General features: G+C 44.2%; 1 protein-coding gene across 2 annotated transcripts in view; it reads left to right on the top strand.

The window, feature by feature from the left end:
* PDZD2 (PDZ domain containing 2) overlaps nucleotides 1–18,246 on the top strand; it is a 416,595-nt gene that overhangs the window by 289,683 nt on the left and 108,666 nt on the right. For both annotated transcript variants that reach the window (XM_040337921.1, XM_040337929.1), the window contains exon 13: nucleotides 4,879–5,011. In XM_040337921.1, the coding sequence (XP_040193855.1) occupies nucleotides 4,879–5,011 (133 nt within the window). The remainder of the gene's footprint in view (nucleotides 1–4,878; nucleotides 5,012–18,246) is intronic.

Raw genomic sequence — 18,246 nt, 5'->3', positions numbered from 1 at the left:
TTGTGGTGAGGAACACCCAGTAGTCTTCCTCAGTAGAAAGTTGACACCAGCGGAGAAAAACTACGCTATTATTGAAAGAGAGTGTCTGGCCATTAAGTGGGCTCTGGATTCCCTCAGGTATTACCTCTTGGGGAGGAAGTTTAGGCTCATTTCTGATCATGCCCCTTTAACATGGATGAGGCAGGGTAAAGGGACTAATGCCAGGATTACACGTTGGTTCCTGGCGCTCCAAGAATTTAAGTTTGTAGTGGAGCATAGGCCCGGGAGACTGCATCAAAATGCAGATGCCCTCTCCCGAGTCCATTGTTTGAGCTCCACTGTTGCCTCCACCTCCTTGGCGTTGGGGCACAGGGGGGGGATATGTACAGGACGCCATGGCTGGGTCCTGGAAGGACGTTATATTTCCCCTCTGTTTGGACTGTGGTGCCTTTAAGGGAATGGAAAGGGTTAACGCACCTGTGTAAGGAAGTAGTTTAAAGCAGACAGGAAGTGCAGGTGAGAGTGAAGGAGTTTAGGAGAGTCCAATGCATGGTGAATGGTGGACAAGGAAAGCTGTGGAAGCTATGAAAAGCTGTGAAAGGACTTGGCAGTGTCCTGCCTAAAAACCTGCTACTGAAGGACTTACCTGGAAGGACTGTTTAACTGCGATAGCAGTTCTGAGCTGTACAAGTCGGTGAGACTGTTATTTCTTTTGTTTTTGCTGCTGCTAAGCCATTTAAGTTTAATAAACCATAGTTTTGATTTAAGAAGCCTGTGTCCTGCGATCAAGCTGGTCCCCCAAACATTACAATATATATATACACATACACATATCGATATATATATATATATATATATATATATATATATCGATATGTGATTCTGCACAAGGTGGCCGCCCTGTAGCAGTAAATCTACTATGGGGCGGTCGTGAACTGGTTAAATGACTGTCAACCATTATCACATAACATGTAACATATACAGTACATCCTCCATGTGATAAATAATATAGGTAGTAGTCCAAAGGACTGCTTTACTATTTTATATTTGGGGGAACAGGTCAAAGACACTGTTTTTTGCTATACGATGTTCAGTTTACACATGCTGTCAGATCCTTCTGGCTATCGCCACATTTTCTAGGTTGCAAGTCTGGGCCTGTAACATGGAATGTCTATTCGATTTTTATGTGTATATTTTTGTAAAATTAAAACAGAACTTCAGTAATTTTTTCAACTTTCCATCGATTAAATCTTCTGCCCTTGTTTTAACTTTGGATAGTAAAACATATTTTTTTTCCTGACAGTAAATACCTTATACAGCCCAATTCCTGTTTCTTGTTTGGTCATTAGCCTAGACTTATGACACCATGCACAGCGCTCTCTCTCTCTCTCTCTCTCTCTCGTAAGAGTTTGCCAGGAAGGGAGGGAGATGAGTCATAAGAGGGCCAATGTGAGCTGCAGAGCTGGAGGTGTGCCTCCTGTGTAAATCCAGGAAGTGAACAGGCAGCAGCTCCAGCTGCCCACAGTTAAAATGGATGCAGCCAGACTCAGTGGAGGGAGATTTCTGCAGCATATTTGGCAAGTACAGAATCGCAGTATATATAAAATATTATGCAAAGTGATTGGAGTGAAGTTTCAGAATGTCAAATATGTTTTTATTGCAAATTATGTGAGCAGACTGCAGTTCCTCTTTAAGATAAACCAATGCCCCCTTAGGTTGGATATTTTGTGTCTCTGTTCCGGGCTATTTATTGATATTTTAAAGGCCGTTTGATGTAGGCCTACCATGTGAATCCGCTATGTTTTCTCACTTTGGTCGAAGATTGTAACAAAGTCATATAAGATTAAAACAACCGTTCTTGTGAAAGGAACCTTATTAGAGAAAATGTGGTTCTCATGATGGAGGGGAAATCCTTTTAAGACCGTCGGGATGGTCCATGCCGTTCCAGATGTCTCTGTATAATGACACCGTTCAGTGTGAAGTGTGGCTGTTTGTTTTTCTGTATTAAGTACCAGAAGGTAATTCATTATACAGTTTAATTTCCTTCACTTACAAGTCACGCTGTGATTTAATCTTGATTTATTTATACCATTGTATCAAACACCATGAAAGACATGCTTAAACACAGCGTGCTGAGATATGAACTGCTAATATCAATATGGGATTAAACAGACTTTTGATCTCAGCAGGGTGGAATGATTGAATGATAAAATGCCGCAATATTGACATTTTACACCCATGAAGGATAATGAGGCCTATACCGAAGTGATGCTAAATTAAAGCAGACCTTTCCTTATAAGTGAAAGTACTGCTCATGCTCCTCCTTCCTCTTCTATCCTCTAAGAGCAGGAAGCTTTTTATATGTCAGGTACTTGCTCCCACTTCCGCATGTCCCTCCTAGGCGAGAATTACGTCTGCTTGGCCCTGCCCCCATTCTGCCCACTACCATCTGGGAAACGTCCCAGGAGGCTGCAGGACCAGTCCCACGGTGCTGGCGTACCTTGTGCATGCACAGTAGGGAGTTGGCTGTTTTCCGCTTAAAAAAAAAAAAAGGGATTCTAGCTAGGAGGTGGATGAGAGGGGCGCCACCCACTCTACAGCAATGGATTAGGGCTGTCAACACTACCCTTCCCTATAAAAAAGTGATGTACAGGGGCTGCCCGAAGAAGTACAATAAGATCTAGGACAGGTGGTTGGAGGACTCCTCCACCTGCTCTACAGTGGACTAGATGCTATCCCCGCCCGCTGTCTGCCCACTCCCTCTGTATACACCTCCCCCCCCCCCCATCCCCTTCGGTTCCCCTTTTAAGTGAATTTTTTTTTTCTTGTGTGTTCCTGGCGCCCTGTTGCCCTTGCCGTGTTTGTATCCTCTCCTCTTGCTGGATACCATCTACTCCCTACTTCCCCCTGCATCAATGTGTTTCTGCTATGCATGTCTCCATGAATGTCAAATGGATATTATTTGCACTTGTAGTGCATGTTGCACTTCTGACCCGTTTGTTCATCCATTTTTATTTTATGCTCAATAAGTCGTTTTGAACAAAAAAAAAAAAAAGGGATTCTAACTGCATTTCTTTTGAGGAGAATATGCAATAGATATAAATGGCGCTGGAGAAGATATGTACTACCCCAATACACAAAGTTAAAAAAAAAAAGTCTATTTGACTTAAAGTCCATAATAGTCCATGGCTTTCATAGCAGAAAGTGGAAGAGGCCCCATAGAGTGACACAAACTCTGTCAATCAGCAAAAGGAATACAAGGGGGAGCCAACGAAGTGCAGTATTAAAAAGTCAATGGGGCAACGCGCATGTAAAAGGAGAAAGGCAATGCCTGCCTTTCACCTTCTTACATGTGAGTTGCTCATTGGCTTTTTAAGCCCTTGGTGCTGATCACACGTGAATATATGCGGCCTCTCAGCGGGTGGGCCTTGATGCCGAATGGCCACATTGTTGCGTGAATAGGGGCAAATGGAAGCCCTGCACTCTCCTGGCACAGTTACCTGGGGCTAAAGGAAAGTTCCCGATCGCTACTTGTGAATGGGAACTTTCCGGCCATGTGACAGCCAATTACGGCGGTCACATGATCACACACCCCGCCCCACCTCCTGGTATCCTAAACCTCTTCAAGGGCTCCAAGAGGTTAATTTGTTTAAATACTGCACTTGGCGCCCCCTTTTCCATTTTAAGAATCTCCGCCATAGGGGAGGCAGACAGCATTAATAACCATGGTGGAGGGTTCAAACCCTTCAACACTCTGTTCACAACTAAGAAAAACACTTTTGGCTTGATTGCACATCCCAAACTGTTTGCCTTCAGAGTCTCTCTTTGATCAACATTTTGAATGGCTCCATATAAAGAAGAGCGTACAGCAAGGGGGAGTTGGGGAAAGTCATTCAGCTGTGTGTGTGTGTAAATCCTAACTTTATCCATTGAGCTCTGTACAAAATCAGGAAAAATTAAATACAGGTATACATCAGAAAAGGAACATGGAGCTCCACCTGAAAGTACAGTGGAACCTCGGATTGCGATTAACGAGCGTTTCGCAATACAAGCACTGTATTTTTAAAAATCGTAACTCTGCTTGCGAATGTTGTCTCACAAAACGAGCAGGATTCAGGCCAAAGCGGTGTGCAGTACCGCATTTGGCCTGAGGTGGGGGGGGGGGGCGGCTCCATTCGGAAATGCACGGAAAGGCCCGAGGACGGCTAGGCTGACTTTGGCAAGTCTTTCCGAGGTTCGCCAAAGTCAGTTGAGGTGTCCTCTGGCCTTTTTGGCTGTTTCCGAAGCTCTCCGGCACTCCCCTGCCTCTGGTCGCATGCGGTGTTGCATGCCATTGAAGTCAACGCGGAACTAATTATTTCCGTTTCTATTGACTTCAGTGGAGAAACTCGCTTTCATATGCAAGTACTCTAGATTACGAGCATTCTCCTGGAACGGATTATGCTTGTAATGCGAGGTTCCACTGTACCTTATATGAACATGCAGAATTTCATTATCTTGCACAGTACAGGACACAGGCAACATATTCATACGCCATGGGTTAAAGTTTCGTACCTTCAGGTGATTGGATGCTGGCAAGCTTCAGAGGACATGCTACCCTGGGGTGCCTTTACTATAACCCTACCCCCATTCCGAGTCTTCAGTTTATCTTTTTGCTAGTGTCAGTAGATGATGGCACTCTTCTCCTTTCTGGAGAAACCAGCTTCATACTTTACCCACTATCTACAGTAAATTACATCTGAAGAATCTCCTGACACTCTGGCAGACTTGGGTACCTCCCAGGTTTATGGGATCAGTTGACATTTCAAGATTATGAGTGTTTTCTATAAATTTTTGCTGGCTGGCGTTCCCTTGTAAGAGACAATCATATCTCTTTGTCATTTTTTTCTAATTTTGCAGCCGTGGTGATCAGATCCTGGAAGCTGACTCCGTGAGTCTCCGCCATGCCGCATTAAGCGAGGCGTACGCCATTTTAAGCGAGTGTGGACCAGGACCTGTGAGCTTAATAATCAGCCGACATCCAAACCCAAAGGTAAGGTTCTGCAACACTAATTTGAAGTCCTTCTGAAAATATACGCATTAAATCACAAACCTAATAAAGCTGAATTCAGGCAAACAAATTAACACACAATTGACATACATACAACATCCCCCAAAAGTTAGTACACCCCTTATAATTCTCGTAAATATTTTATCATATCTTTTCATGTGACAACACTAAAGAAATGACACTTTGCTACAATGTAAAGCAGTGTTTCTCAACCTTTTTTCGACCAAGGCGCCATTTAAAATGATGCACCATCTTGGGGCACCCCATTCTAAAATGTAAAAAAATAAACTAATAGTTTTACATAATGTAGCAACATTCACACATGTAGGACACCCAACGTTAGAGATGTTTTATTCTTCCAAAAGAAAAGCAAATACACCTTGCACACTGGTACTGACTAGTGTTCCAATGTTTCTCTTCTCCCTCGGTTTCCCTCCCTCATTTCCCTCCTTCCCTCCCTCATTCAGCTAATGTTACCATAGTGCTGACAAAGAGGGGCAGGGGAGGGCAGAGAGGTGCAGGTGCCCAATGTTCTCCTTATCAGCCAATTACATCATTGGTCGTTAGGACACTGAGGGTTAGAAGGTTGCAATGGTGCATAATGAAAACGTGGCTTTATGTACAGTAACTAAAAGGCAGGCTTGATCCACCCGCTGTCTTGTATACGATTTTTGAGGAATTGTAGGTATTTTTCCAAGGCACCCCTGAAGAAACCTGAAGGCACCCTGGTTGAAAAAGGCTGATGTAAAGTAGTGAGTGTACAGCTTGTATAGCAGTGTAAATTTGCTGTCCCCTCAAAATAACTCAACACACAGCCATTAATGTCTAAACCGCTGGCAACAAAAGTGAGTACACGCCTAAGTGAAAATGTCCAAATTGGGCCCAATTAGCCATTTTCCCTCTTGGTGTCGTGACTTGTTACAAGATCTCAGGAGTGAATGGGGAGCAGGTGTGTTAAGTTTGGTGTTATCGCTCTCACTCTCTCAAACTGGTCACTGGAAATGCAACATGGCTCCTCGTGTCAAAGAACTCACTGAGGATCTGAAAAATAAAAGGATTATTGCTCTACATAAAGATGGCCTAGGCTATAAGAAGATTGCCAAGACTAATGATGAGCTCCGGCGTGTTCGCAAAGCCCACATGCAGAGCCCGCCAGGAAGTCGGCACTGCTCTGCGCTAATCACAGACAGTGAGACATTGTCCCGGGGCACGGCTGCAGAGATCGGGAAATGTCTCACTGCCTGTGATTAGCACAGCGCAGTGCCGACTTCCTGGCAGGCTCTGCACGTGGGCTTTGCAAACACGCCGGAGCTCATCCTTAGCCAAGACCCTGAAACTGAGCTGCAGCACGGTGGTCAAGACCATACAGTGGTTTAACAGGACAGGTTCCACTCAGAACAGGCCTTGTCTTGGTCGACCAAAGAAGTTGAGTGCACGTGGTCAGCATCATATCCAGAGGTTGTCTTCGGGAAATAGATGTATGAGTGCTGACAGCATTGTTGCAGAGGCTGAAGAGGTGTGGGGACAGCCTGTCAGTGCTCAGACCATACGTCGCAGACTGCATAAAATTGGTCTGCATGGCCGTCGTCCTAGAAGGAAGCCTCTTCTATAGATAATGCATAAGAATGCCCGCAAACAGTTTGCTGAAGACAAGCAGGCTAAGGACATGGATTACTGGAACCATGCCCTGTGGTCTGATGAGACCAAGATAAACGTATTTGGTTCAGATGGTGTCAAGCGTGTGTGGCGGCAACCAGGTGAGGCGTACAAAGACAAGTGTCTTGCTACAGTCATGCGTGGTGGTGGGAGTGTCATGGTCTGGGGCTGCATGAGTTCTGCTGGAACTGGGGAGCTACAGTTCATTGAGGGAACCGTGAATGCCAATATGTACTGTGACATACTGAAGCAGAGCATGATCCCCCTCCCTTCAGAGACTGGGCCATAGGGCAATATTCCAACATAACAGCCCCAAACACACCTCCAAGACAACCACTGCCTTGCTAAAGAAGCTGAGGGTAAAGGTGATGGACTGCCAAGCATGTCTCCAGACCTAATCCCTATTGATCATCTGTGGGGCATCATCAAATGGAAGGTGGAGGAACGCAAGGTCTCTAACATCCGTCAGCTGCGTGATGTCATCGAGGAGTGGAAGAGGACTCCATTGGCAACCTGTAAAGCTCTGGTGAACTCCATGCCCAAGAGGTTTAAAGCAGAGGTTCACCCTAAACAACTATGTACCATCCCATCCAGCATACTAGCGTCAGCTACAGTATGCCTTTTTTTTTTTTTTTTTTGCGCTGTACTTAGTTTAATCCTTCAGTTTCATTTCAGACTCCCGCGGGGAGTAGGCGTTCCTATGAAGAGGGGAACATGATTGACGTCCTGCTATGGCGCGTCACGCGTTCCCAAAATAGCCGGAGTAGGACTCGGCTCTTCACGGCGCTATACGGCGCCTGCGCACAGACTAGGAGCTGACTGCGCAGGCGCCGTATATATCCGAGTCCTATTTTGGCTATTTTCGGAACGCGTGATGCGCCATAGCCGGATGTCAATCATGTTCCCCTCTTCATAGGAACGCCTACTCCCCGCGGGAGTCTGAAATGAAACTGAAGGATTAAACTGTACGTACAGTGCAACAAAAAAAAAGGCATACTGTAGCTGACGCTCGTATGCTGGATGGGATGGTAGATAAAGAAATCTTTTTTTTAGGGTGAACCCCCGCTTTAGGGCAGTGCTGGAAAATATTGGCGGCCACACAAAATATTCACACCTTGGGCCCAATTTGGCCTTTTTCACTTAGAGGTGTTCTCACTTTTGTTGCCAGTGGTTTAACCATTAATGGCTGTGTGTTGAGTTATTTTGAGGGGACAGAAAATTTACATTGTTGGGCTTCATGTACACGGGACGTGTTTACAAACTCTCCTTAACGGTTTAACTTGACACATAGTAACGCACATTTAAAATGTCAGTTATGCTGTGTTTAGTGGCATTTGCGTTTAGAAACACTTTAGTTTAGGTCCACATTCATTATAATTAAAAACACAACAGATGGAATTTAGTAAAGAAATTGGTATAAGGATAAACTTTGTAACAAAATATCTAGCTGGAATAAGGGGAATTCTAGCTGGCCTTTCCCTTATTACTGCTTTCGTACACAATGTTATAAAGGGAACGACTGCTGGCAATCTGTAATACGATAAGACGCATGGAAGTAATTGTTACTGGTGCCTATTAATGGAGAGAGCAAGACCTACTGTATACCCTGAGAAAGTTGTTCACTGCCTCTATGTAATCAGGAGTATGATGCCAATCCATTCCTTAAATATACGCATTCATCGGTGTCTTTTTACACAATCATGTATGAAATGCTGTCATTTGGTAATGGTACACCTATTTCTGAGTATTGGAGAAGTTATGTTAATAACTCCAGGCTGCAAATCAGAAGATGTTCCATAAACTCCCCTCTGTTCACCATAATCAGGGTTTTATATAATGTCGGTTGTGGTCTCCTTCAGCTGTTTTTACACTGAACATTTGGGGAGTGGCTACAGCTTCTTGTCATAGGACGTTGTGCTGTAGACTTTGCTAGTCTTTGAAATTCAGGTGTCCGTGCTCATAACCGGGATCACTTAACATTGCATTTTTGCAGGCTAAGATATAGTGCTACTCTGAAGTGAGAGCTGAAGGCAGCCATTTTCAACCAGGGTTCTGTGAAACTCTAGGGTTCCTTTAGATCAGTGGCTCTCAACCTTTCTAGTGCCGTGACCCCTTGATAACATTTCCCAAGTTGTGGGGACCCCTAACAATAAAATAATTTTCGTAACATGGGTTGTCGGCACCTGGGGCAAGACAAGTAATTTGGGCTCCTAACCCACGGACATTTAGTGCTCCCCGAGTCCCTTCTAATCCTACAGTATTAAAACCCCCTAATGGTACATTTTGGGATGTACCACTCTCTCTCTTTGTTCTCCTTTTATCCCTCTCTATTCTAATTTTCAGCTTTTTTCCCCCATCCCTCTCTCTAGCCATCTGTCTTGTTCTTTCTCTTAATCTTTCTCTCCCTTTTTCTTTGTTCCTCCCCCCTCTTTTCCTCTCCTTTCCATGTATGCTCTATTTTTATTCCTTACTCCTTGGTGGGGGGATGGGATGAGTGGCAGTGCTGGCGGAAGGCTGGAAAAGTTTTGTGGGCTTCAGGAACAGCCCAGGACTCAGGGACCCCTGGCAAATCTTCATTTGACCCCCGAGGGGGTCCCGACCCCCAGGTTGAGAACCACTGCTTTAGATGATGCTAGGGGTTTTTTGAGCTGATACGAGACCTGCAGGCATTCTCAACCAGGGTTTTGTGGAACTCTCTGCGGTTCCTTCAGAGGTTGCTAGGGGTTCCTTGAGCTGATACGAGACCTGCAGGCAGGCATTCTCAACCAGAGTTCTGTGAAACTCTCTGGTGTTCCTTCAAAGGTTGCTAGGGGTTCCTTGAGCTGATACGAGACCTGCAGGCAGGCATTCTCAACCAGGGTTCTGTGGAACTCTCTGGGGTTCCTTCAGAGGTTGCTAGGGTTTATTTTGTGATGATGTAAGACCTGCACACAGGCGTTTTCAACCTGGTTTCTGTGGAACTCTAAGGTTCCTTCAGAGGTTGCTAGGGATTTCTTGAGCTGGACTGAATGACTTCCCATCCAATGATGCTTGCTTAGTTCCAAGGTCAGTGTTACTTGGCACAGCCAGTGGCATGACACCAATGATCCTTTTTAACTGTCAATTCTGCCCACCACTGTAAGGAATGCATTTTTCCCACTTACGCCTGATTAATAAGTTTTATCAGCGGTTCCCCATGAATTGAAGGATTCCTCTGGGGTAAACATTTTAAGAAAGACTGACTGTAAGGATTAGATGACTTGGACAGATGCAAGGCAAAGAGTTGTTTCATCACGACACGAGTACCAGTTTTGCTTGGGTTAACCCGGGGATCAGCCACCTGTAGATTGCAGACAGGTGACTGGTAGACCGGTCTGGGCTTGCTGACCCTTCATTTCAGAGCATCAGAGTGCAATGTACAGACTACTTGTAAAATTGTAGCTGTAGTAGGGAGCAAGAGTTGCTTGAACCGACGCCTCCTCTGTAGTGCCATGCGTAGTGATACCAACTGCACTCCACCTTTTTTCCCGGCTAGCAGTCTCCAGAGTGGTGCCAACAGGAAAAAGAGTTCTTCAGATCTTAGAATGGAGAGTGGATTCTGCTTCCTGATAAACCCTCCCAAGTATGCCTACATTTTTGCGAGTTATTTAAAAAACAAGAAAAATCCACAGAGTTTTTCATGTCTCCTTTCTCTATCCAAAACGAATGATGAAGCTTTATCTTTTTGCCATTTTTTGAATGGCACATTTTACAGACAATAATTTTTGGGGTTATCCCTGAGCCCATGCTGTGATGTCCAGAATCGTGCCTGTTTTTAATACAGTGCTGAGAGCCCGAAGATCACAGCCATCTAATGTTGCGTTTTGACCTCACCCCTTCCACACAGAGATTTCTCCAAATTCTCAGAATCTTTTGTTGATAGTATGTATTGTAGATGATGATTTAAAAGTTTTTGCAATTTTATGTTGAGGAGCATTCTTTTGTTCGACACTTTTTAGATGCAGATTTTCATAGATTGGTGAACCTCTGCCCATCTTTGTTTTTGAGAAACTCTGACTCTCTAAGATGCTCCTTTTATACCCAATCATGTTACTGACCTATTTTCAATTAACCGCAAAATGTTCTTCCAGACCTTCCTTGTTAGTACCACTTAACCAGTTTTTTGTTGCCCTGACTTTACCAACTTTTTTGAGATGTGTTGCTGCCATCAATTTCAAAATGACCTTATTTTTTTCTCAAAATGGTACATTTTATCAGTTTAAACATTTGATGTGTTCTATTTTCTATTGTGAAAAAATATGGGTTTATGGGATTCGCAAAGCATTATATTCTGTTTTTAAGTAGATCTTACACCGTGCCCTAACTTTTGCGGAATTACAGTACAGACCAAAAGTTTAGACACACCTTCTCATTCAAAGAGTTTTCTTTATTTTCATGACTATGAAAATTGTAGATTCACACTGAAGGCATCAAAACTATGAATTAACACATGTGGAATTATACATAACAAAAAAGTGTGAAACAACTGAAAATATATTTCATATTCTAGGTTCTTCAAAGTAGCCACCTTTTGCTTTGATTACTGCTTTGCCCACTCTTGGCATTCTCTTGATGAGCTTCAAGAGGTAGTCACCTGGCGCAGCACCCCATCACTCTCCTTCTTGGTCAAATAGCCCTTACACAGCCTGGAGGTGTGTTTGGGGTCATTGTCCTGTTGAAAAATAAATGATGGTCCAACTAAATGCAAACCGGATGGAATAGCATGCCGCTGCAAGATGCTGTGGTAGCCATGCTGGTTCAGTATGCCTTCAATTTTGAATAAATCCCCAACAGTGTCACCAGCAAAGCACCCCCACACCATCACACCTCCTCTTCCATGCTTCACGGTGGGAACCAGGCATGTAGAGTCCATCCGTTCACCTTTTCTGCGTCGCACAAAGACACGGGGGTTGGAACCAAAGATCTCAAGTTTGGACTCATCAGACCAAAGCACAGATTTCCACTGGTCTAATGTCCATTCCTTGTGTTCTTTAGCCCAAACAAGTCTCTTCTGCTTGTTGCCTTTCTTTAGCAGTGGTTTCCTAGCAGATATTCTACCATGAAGGCCTGATTCACACTGTCTCCTCTTACCAGTTCTAGAGATGTGTCTGCTGCAAAAGGTGGCTACTTTGAAGAACCTAGAATATAAAATATATTTTCAGTTGTTTCACCTTTTTTTGTTATGTATAATTCCACATGTGTTAATTCATAGTTTTGATGCCTTCAGTGTGAATCTACAATTTTCATAGTCATGAAAATAAAGAAAACTCTTTGAATGAGAAGGTGTGTCCAAACTTTTGGTCTGTACTGTATATCCATATTGAAAAGCCTGCTCGAGCCTGTAACCTCATGACGTTTTCATTACTGTCAGGGTATTTTCAGGCACTGGAGTCTTTTTGGTATGTTCTGTGTATCCTTACAGAAGCTTCTCATTTTCTGTGGCTTTTTTTTTCAGCAGCCACAATAAAAGCAGCAAACCACAAGATAAACTGCAGAGGAAGACGCGATTAAGTCTTTCAACGCAGTCTGTTTTATGGTGTGGTTTATAGATCCTGGTCGTTACTTTTAATGGTTACCTTTTTCTTTTTAAATATGGGTCCTAATGGAAAATTTCACTTTTGTTAAATTTTACTTTTATTGCAATAAAAGCAACTTTGTAATTTAAAGACACTCTGTCATTGAGTGGAATAAGGGGAAGCTGGCAGGAAATATAGGCGCTTAGAATCTGCAACTACCTCCCATATTTTCCTTTTACGGATAAATTCTGGGTTGTTCTGATAGGCAAAGATCCAACACTTCAGGGCAGCATCTAAGCTCATCGATAAAGCTGGCCATACACTGTATGCCTTTTGGCTGGTTCCTGATGAACTGGATGTAATTTGCTTGGTGGATGGCCCTGTTAACCCCCTCCCACCGATAGCCTTCAAATGAAAATTCATAGGAGCCAGGCCAGTGGCTGTACGCTGTCTGAAGCAGTCGCTGTTCAGGCATTTTGACAGCCAATGCCTGTGGCTCTTAAAAAGCCCAACAATTGGATTTGTCCAGTGTGGATGGAGGAACCTTTTAGATCCAATACCCGTATGGCCAGCTTAAACTGGTTCTAAAGTTTTAACATTTTTATCCTTAAAGCGGTTGTAAACCCCCATCTACTCTCCTAACTAGTAACACCTTCTTAAAGCTAGTGTCCCGCTGCATCCATCTATCGTTATCAAGTAAATGTCACTATTCGTTTTATTGTTTAAATCCTTACCTTTGTGAAGTCTCTTTCCTCTACTATGCCGGCGCCATTGTTCTTGTGGTCTTCCGCGTCTGCTACAGTGAAAACTTCCGCCCACAGTTGATTGTGATGGCTGTAATCCCGCGCGTGCGCACTATACACTTTACATCTGTATGCAGCCCTAGCTGCATCAGTAATCCAGGCTTCCCGCTCTGCAATCTGCTTGGTGGATTTGTTTTGCACTGTCTTCCTCCTTCATACCTTGTGACGTAAGGAGTCACAAGGTAAACATCCATGAGCCTCTGCGGGCGGGGGGAGGAAATAATACAGTAAACCATCGCGCGATGTCGGGGCTGAACAGAGATTTTGGCCGGCATGGTCTCGGCTGGCCGGACAAGCTATCAGAAGGCGCTTGCGCGGAGTGACGTCACGACTCGGGATATCGGCGATATGACGAGAAGGAAGAAGGTAAGGAACAAAACAAACAGAGACGCATTGGGGATATAAAGATAGATGTGTAAATAGAAAGAGTGAAATTTGGGTTTACAACCGCTTTAATGCATTCTCTGCATTAAAGCGGAGTTCCGGCCACAATTTCACTTTTTAAATATAAATACCCCTGTAATACACAAGCTTAATGTATTCTAGTAAAGTTAGTCTGTAAACTAAGGTCCGTTTTGTTAGGTTGTTACAGCATTTAGACACTTTATAAAAATAGAAATAGACCGTGGCCATCTTAAGCGTGTGCATCATGAAGCCAGACTGTATGACTTCCTGGATTTCAGCCTTGCAAATCTCGCACATGCTCAGTGCTGCACAAGCAGTGTCAGATCAGGTTTCAGCACCTGTGCTGTCCAAGTCACATGATTCTTTGAGACTGGGGAATGCACAGACTCCTGGAAAGTTACATCCACTACATTCCCAGGAGTCTGTGCGGTGTAGGTTAGGAAGCATTAAGCACCTAGGTGCAGGAAGTGGGAAGATTAACTATTCTGCCTAGCAACAACACTTTGAAGGCCTAATGACATGACATTTTTTTAAAACTACTGATGTAATGTTATATTTATGGGTGGAACTCCACTTTAAGATAAAAATAAGGTCCAATACTAGTTTCCCCCTCGCAGTCCCTAAACACTTACCTGAGTCCTCGCTCGATCCATCTCTGTCCTGGGGGGACCATCGCTGCTCACTCTTGCTCTTGCTAGAACAGTGGTCTACAAACTGCAGCCCTTGGGCCAGATGTGTCCTTTTGCTTGCCTTTCTTCGTCCTTGATGCACCATTCTATCCACTGAGACCAGTGATAGAGCATTATTCCTCCCTTAAATACCAACAATAGAGCACAATTTCTCCCACTGGTACCAACAATGGGGCACTATTCCTCCCACCAAAACCAATGATGGGGCACTATTCTTACAATTCATACCAACAGTGGGCCACTATTCCTCCTATTGACAACAAGGATAGGACACTAGTCCTGTCACCAATACCAATGATGGGGAAGTATTCCTCCCAATAAAACCAATGAGGGGGCACCGTTTACTTCAACTGATGCCACAGCATTTTCTATTTCTATTCTCCACAGTCTGCCCCCTCCAAGCCTGAAGGACAGTTAACTGGCCCTTTGTTTGCCATATCAACATTGGACCACTATTCCTCCTATTGACACCAAGGATAGGGCACTAGTCCTGTCACTAATACCAATGATGGGGCAGTATTTCTCCCACTAAAACGAATGAGGGGGCACGTTTACTTCAACTGATGCCACAGCGTTTTCTATTTCTATTCGCCACAGTCTGCCCCCCTCCCCCAAGCCTGAAGGACAGTTAACTGGCCCTTTTGTTTACCATACCAACATTGGGCCACTATTCCTCCTATTGACACCAAGGATAGGGCACTAGTCCTGTCACTAATACCAATGATGGGCAGTATTCCTCCCACTAAAGGCAATGAGGGGGCGCCGTTTACTTCAACTGATGCCACAGCGTTTTCTAATTCTATTTAGAAAAAAAAAAAAAAAACTTTACAACCCCTTTAAGCGTTGCATATGCAGAAATCTGCTGTATGTTATTGCTTGCAGTCATGCTATGTGTTCCCATACATTTCAAATCATAAGGCAATTGCCTTTCTCAAATGAAAGGATTAATGGAGTTTCTTTATTGATTTTTTTACCGCCTCCCAACCGCTCTCACCTAAGCTGCAAAAGCAAAAAATTATCCCCTTGTACCACCTGCCAAATCTGACCCTTCCAACTCAATGGGGTCATGCCCCAACCACGTAGGTAGAAAGTAGCCATTCTGGAAAAAAATGTACTTTTGAGTGCATTGATTAGAACTGTCCCGTTAACATATACTAATTTACCAAAAGTATTGGGACGCTTGCCTTTACACGCAGAATGAAAGGGACATGGATGAATGACTGGTCTGCATAGAGTCCTGACATCAACCCTTTGGGATAAATTCAAGCGGAGACTGCGAGACAGGCCTTCTCGTTCAACATCAGTGCCTGACCTCACAAATGTGTTTCTGGAAGAATGGCCATAGACACACTCCTAAACCTTGTAAACAGCCTTCCCTGAAGAGTTGAAGCTGTTATAGTTGCAAAGGGTGGGTCCACGCAATATTGAACCCTACAAACTAAGACTGGGATGTCATTAAAGTGGGAGTTCACCCAAAAATCAACTTTCTGCAGTTAGATCCAGCATACTGCTGACATCTGCAGTATGCTGGTCTTTTTTATTTCATTTTGGTACTTATCGTTTTAGCAGTATTTGTTCTATGGCTCCGAGCGGGGAATCCTTCGGGGAATGGGCGTTCCCGAAGGCAAGCAAGTTGATTGACGGCCTTCGATAGCGCGTCACGGCTTACGAAAACAGCCGAGGTGACACTTGGCTGTTTACGGCGCCTAGAGCTGTCTGCGCAGGCGCCGTAAATTGCCGAGCGTCACTCGTGTATTTTCGGAAGCCGTGACGCGCTATCGAAGGCTGTCAATCAACTTGCTTGTCTTGAAGGGAAAGCCTATACCAGGAAGTAATCCCCGCTCGGAGCCATAGAAGAATTACTGCTAAAACGATAAGTACCAAAATAAAAAAAAAAAGACCAGCATACTGCAGATGTCAGCAGTATGCTGGATCTAACTGCAGAAAGTTGATTTTTGGGTGAACTCCCGCTTTAAAGTTCATGTGCGTGTAAGGCCTTGTACTCACGAGCAGACATGTCCGATGAAACCGGTCCGCGCACCGTTTTCATCAGGCATGTCTGCCCGGGGACTTCTGTTCGATGGCTGTACACACCATCGAACAGAAGTCCGCGCGTAAACAATACGCGGGGCGTGTCCCCGGTGTCGCCGCGTCGATGACGCGGTGGGCGAGCCTGCCTTTTAAATGCTTCCACGCATGCGTCAAAGTCATTCGACGCATGCGAGGGATGGCGGGCGGCCGGACATGTACGGTAGGTCTGTACAGACGACCGTACATGTCGGGGGGACAGGTTTCCAGCGGACTGTTTTAAAGCAAGTCCAGGAAACAGTTGTCCGCTGGAAATGTACACTAAAAAACCGCGCTATCACAACACCCTTAATTCAGGCAGCGGCTAGCGTGTGATGACAGGAAAAATAAAACAATATAAAAAGCCGCGCCAAACAACTAAAAATAAATATAATAGTTAAATTGTCCACAGATAGTATGAGTAGTAGTGGATTTTCAACAGGTTCTCCAGCAGATATAAAATCACTGTATTAATCAGAGACTGATTTGCATGTAGGGATGTTAACTCTTCAATGCACCGGGTGACATGCATACAATGTGTGAGATCCCACCACCGGAATTGTATATCAGCTTACCAGATAGCAAGCCTTTAATGCAGTTGGCTATAGCCCAGCCACGGCCTTTAAATCCCCTGGGCTAAGATGTCCCAAGATTCCCAATCGAAATGGCAGCCTTGATGTTGAAAGTGATGCGTGTTTGCGGTTTGGGACGCAACACAACTCATCAATACCACAGTAAGACGATAAACGTAACCCAATCCGGCTCACATGCAGGCAGGAAGACAAAAAGGGACGCAATAGCGTGATATCGTAGGTATAACAGGTTTATTAAAAAAGTAATGTACTTACACTTAGGCAGTATAAACACAGCATGTACAAATAGATAAAAGAAGCCGGCCGGCTTGTGGAGCCCTCCTCCTAGGCGTGGTGACGTCACTGACGCTGCCTCCAGACGCGTTTCGTCCTATTGGACATTCTCTGCTGGAGAACCTGTTGAAAATCCACTACTACTCATACTATCTGTGGACAATTTAACTATTATATTTATTTTTAGTTGTTTGGCGCGGCTTTTTATATTGTTTTAGTTGTCCGCTGGAAACCTGTCCGATCCGCCCGAAAATGGTCCGCTCGGGCCTACACACGGCCAAACATGTCTGCTGAAACTGGTCCGCGGACCAGTTTCAGCAGACATGTTTGGTCGTGTGTACGGGGCCTAAAGGCAGGTGTCCCAAAACTTTTGACAATATAGTGTAAATAAAACCTAATTACATAAAGCTCATATACCAGGTAAACCTGCCATTAAGGTACCTGTTCAGGCGCTTCCACTAATGGGGTGGCAGGTAATTACCATTTGGGCTCTTGCGTTGTCACCCTGTTCATATGCAACCCTGGTGGAGATTACTGTCCACTTTGTCCAGGCATAGTGTACCATTGTCAAGAAGCCAATCCAGAGTAATGATGTGCATGTGACGTCCAAGTAGACAAATTGGCTGAAGAACAACAGCGGCAAGAAGATACAAAAATGTGAAAACAATATATTATGGAAAAAACAGCAATGGCTTACGATACATGCTGCTTTTAGAAGATGAGATGTCATCCAGTTAGGGTTTAGATCTACTTCAAGGAAACGAAGAGGCAGAAATAGTGTGCTCCGAAGCTTTCCGGTGTCTGTTCTCATTCCAGCAGTCTAAAGACAGCAGGCTAATATAAAAATGGCACGTCGTAGAGGAGCAATAAAAACCACATGTCCGTTGTCCGTCTCCTTTCTTTTCGTGCATCTGTAAAGATTCCATATGGTGCACCAAGCAATTGATGACATCCAGGGGGAATCGCTCTCCCGGCCTTCATTTCCGTTCTGCGGCAGAACATTGGACTCGTATACTGTGTTTTATTAAAAATAACCTGTAGTAAAATATAAAACTGATGTACCATAAAGGTTTTAGAGGCAAGGTGTCCATATGTGCTGAGACCGTTGACAGTAAGATATATATATATATATGGCTCTGACAACGATTTTTTTTTTGTTAACAACCTTTTTTCAAAAAAGAGCAGTAATAAGCGTGG

Source organism: Rana temporaria, chromosome 1 (assembly GCF_905171775.1).
Source record: "Rana temporaria chromosome 1, aRanTem1.1, whole genome shotgun sequence".
Taxonomy (NCBI): Eukaryota; Metazoa; Chordata; class Amphibia; order Anura; family Ranidae; genus Rana; species Rana temporaria.
The sequence above is the reverse complement of the archived record's forward strand: the minus strand, read 5'-3'. Positions and strand labels throughout refer to the sequence as shown.